Source organism: Mercurialis annua, linkage group LG5, assembly GCF_937616625.2.
Source record: "Mercurialis annua linkage group LG5, ddMerAnnu1.2, whole genome shotgun sequence".
In the NCBI taxonomy this organism is placed as follows: domain Eukaryota; kingdom Viridiplantae; phylum Streptophyta; class Magnoliopsida; order Malpighiales; family Euphorbiaceae; genus Mercurialis; species Mercurialis annua.
Genome location: NC_065574.1, coordinates 47,876,673 through 47,880,311, shown reverse-complemented (window position 1 = coordinate 47,880,311; position 3,639 = coordinate 47,876,673). Strand labels below are relative to the sequence as shown.

Sequence of the window (3,639 nt, the reverse complement as noted above, 5' to 3'; positions counted from 1 at the left end):
ACATGCTAGCAAAAACTACCACAAGCATCCTAAGATCATGCATTCAAGAAGAAGGAGAAACCCTGCGAAGCTATATCGAACATTTCAACAAGAAAGCTATGAAGATTGATAACCTGAACCTCGACATGGCGACCGAAGCATTGCGAGAAGGAACACGATTCAGAAAACTGGTAGACAATCTGTTGGTTAATAAACCCACGACTTTCTCGAACCTGATGGGCATAGCCCAAAAATACTTCGAACTAGACAAAGGGCGAAAGGCGATTCGCGGAAAAGAAGCAAAAGGAAAAGAATCGAAAGAGAAATCCAAAGAGAAGTCGAAGTCAAAATCCGAAGATAGGAGAGGAAGGCCAGAAGAAAATAGGTGATTCGCCGCCCAAACAAGATACAAACCGAGGTATGACCCCAGAGACGATGAAAACTACTTCACACCATTGAACACCAGCCAAACTAATGTCCTCATGTGGATCAAAGAAAACGTCAAAAACGTGGTATGACCACCAAAGATGAAAGCCGAGATAAGGGACACGAGAAAGTACCCCAAATTCCACGAAGACTATGGACATGAAACGGACAGCTGCAGAGATTTGAAGGCCGAAATTGAGAGAATGATCGACACAGGAGAATTAAGGAAATTTGTGGCCCGTAAAGAGAAAGGCAATGACAAGGGAGAAAAGAGAAGTAGAGATGACAAAGCAAAAGAAAAAGAAGACGAACGCCCATCTAAAATATTGGGAACCATACACATGATCAATGGAGGTGGACACAGCAGCTCAGCAATTAGGAGAAAGCAAAGAAGAGAAGTGATGAACATCAGAGAAACTCACATGCCACCCGTAATCTTTCATGTTGAAGATTATGAACATTTCAAAGCACCCCTCAACGATGCCTTGGTAGTAACTACTAGCATTGAAAATTGGAACATAGAGCGAATCCTAATCAATGAAGGAAGCGCAGTGAACCTTATGACAAACGTGGCGTACAAAATGCTTGGAGGCACCGCATCAAGGTTGCGCCGAGTCCCGATCCCACTATCAGGACTCGGTGGCCCCTCCATCAATCTGTTAGGAGCAGTCACCCTCGAAGTGGTAATCGGTCCAGAAAGAGGAATCAACAAGAAAGTTATGTCACTATTTAACATAGTAGACATGGAGCTAACATACAACGCCATCCTCGGAAGACCTTTCCTTCATGACTCAGCTGCGGTGACTAGCATAAGAGCATTGGCAATGAAAATACCAACCGAGAAAGGAGTAGTGATGCTGAGAGGAGATCAAAATATCGCTAAACAAATGCTATGACGAGTCCGTGGTAGACCTCCAAGAGAACAAGACCGAGAAGAAGGAAGAATAGGAAAGAAAAATGACCCATCGTTAGTAAAGATTTTACATCTTACCCAATGGTGTCAAAACTATCTTTAATATTTTGTATGCAGTCTTTTTATCAATAAAAGAACCGCCATGAATGATTAAAATCAAAGACGAACAATAACAAAATTATGAGTTTAGATTGACCCAGAAAAAGGAAAACTGCCAAAAAAGAGTTTAGATTAACTCAAAACAAAACAAAATCATGAGTGTTAACTCAAAAAAAGAATTTAGACGAACTCGGCCAACACAAAAAATGCTAAAACGGGGTTTAGATTAACTCCCGAGGCGAAACAAAAAGTTAAATCAAGTATCGACTCGGAAACATTAAATAAAACAGAAGCAAACACTTATATTGAAGCAAAAAGAAGATATATTCATAAATCACGAATTACAAATACAAAGCGAATCACAAAGAAAAAACAAAATAGAAAAAAAAAGAAACAAAATCTACTTGGAACAATCCTTAGACATTTTATTAATAAGATCACGAGCGATGACTTGAGGATCTAACCCGTTGACTCTAAACAGATCAATGTTTGGATTCTGCTCCAAAAGCTTCCTCCCAATAGCGAGGCGATACTCACTAATCAAAGCAGAATAAAAAGCCTTTGTATCAAGTAGACGGATATGAAGCCCTTCTACCTCAGATCTTAGCTTATTCCTCTCCTCGCCAACAAGGGTATTGATCCGGATCAGCTCCTCGATCTCCCGAGTCAAGTCATTGGTTTTCTTCTCGATCACTTTGACTTGACGATCATTAATCGCATCATGTGCCTTGAGCTGCGATAAAAGCGAATCATGCTTATCTAAAGAAGCCTTCAACTTCGCCTTCTCAGACTCAGACGTCTCCAGAAGAGAAGATAGACGCTCGACCTCCTCCTCAGCACACTGGCGGCAATCATTCAACACCAAAACAGATTGGAGAGCCTACCATACAGCACAGAAAAACAAATCATAAAATATAAATAAGGAAATAGTGAATCCGAAAAACAGATTACTTAAATAATAATCAACTTACAGAAAAGCCGTGAAAACAAGCAAGATCAGAGAGTCCATGCCCTGGCCTGGAGCATAACCAAGTAATGTCTTCAGGAATCGCCAAAGTCCTGATGTATTCCGTCAAAACTCGAGGATTCAACAAACTTGCTGGATGTGACCTTCAACCCACTGCACCAAATTAGGAGCAGACGAAGAATCTCCGAAAAGACTCTCACTCGAAGGAGAGTCATTATTAACTCGACGCCTTTTCCTAGACGGAGAATCCATATTTTGACTCGGGGAAATCTCTTCCGAATCAATAACAATCAGTTCGCCCGAATTCACCTCCCCGGCCTCGTCCGGAACATCCAATGGAGCTGGAGGGGGAAGTGGAGAGGTAACAGCCTAATCGCTTGTCGGTTCTTCAACCGCATCGCCGTCAGCTATGAGGATAACACCGTCAGCAGCAAACAACACTGTCTCGGTGGGAATTACAGCAACTTCGACGTCATCTCCCAGAATAGGCTCAACGATTTGAGCTTCGGGACCGCCCATTGGAACATCCAAATCTACTTTAAATCCGGAAAGGAAATCGTTAGAAGAAGAAAACATCCTACAAAAGAAAAGAAACACCAAATAAACTTAAAACAATAAATATACCTTGAAGAAAGGAATAATGAAGATCCGCCAGGCCTCGAGAAGGATCCTCCAAAGGAAACCATCGATGCCGAAGATGACTATTAACCAAAACATTTAAAATAGGACGTTGGAAGACACTATGGAATGATAAATCAGAAGCAAGGATCGACTCAGACAAACTTAAAGGAGATGGAGAGTTTTGGACTTGATGAGTAGAAAAACCATCCGAAAAATAAAGAAAAGAAAAATTATGATAGACTATAAAGAAGCGCCTTCGCCAGCGACTGTTCAGACAAGGAAGATAAATATGGGATCGCCCCTTCCTACCAAGTGCAAACACGAAACAACCGTCGCACTTTCTAAAATCTACAAAATAATACAACACATTAAGAGAAGGGACACAGCCCCGAAGCCTACACGCTTCCACAAAGGCGAGCACCACCTTAATTGCACAAGGATAGAGTTGTCCTAAGGCAACTCCTAAATCCCTACATACTTCTACCAAAAACGGATATAAAGGAAATCTAAGACCATCAACGAACTGCTCTTCAAAAACAACCACCCTACAAGATGAACCAGGAGAATCGGAAGCAGCCATATCGGCACCGGGTAATACTACTCTGTAGTCAAAAGGAAAACTATACTTAAAATA

The 3,639-nt window shown here is 41.4% G+C and overlaps 1 protein-coding gene across 1 annotated transcript; it reads left to right on the top strand.

Annotated features, from left to right (window-relative positions):
• The first annotated feature begins 506 nt into the window (after positions 1 to 506).
• On the top strand, positions 507 to 1,301 carry LOC130015559 (uncharacterized). Its single transcript, XM_056105917.1, has one exon. The coding sequence runs from the start codon at positions 507 to 509 to the stop codon at positions 1,299 to 1,301; it is 795 nt and encodes a 264-aa protein (XP_055961892.1).
• The last annotated feature ends 2,338 nt before the right edge of the window (positions 1,302 to 3,639 follow it).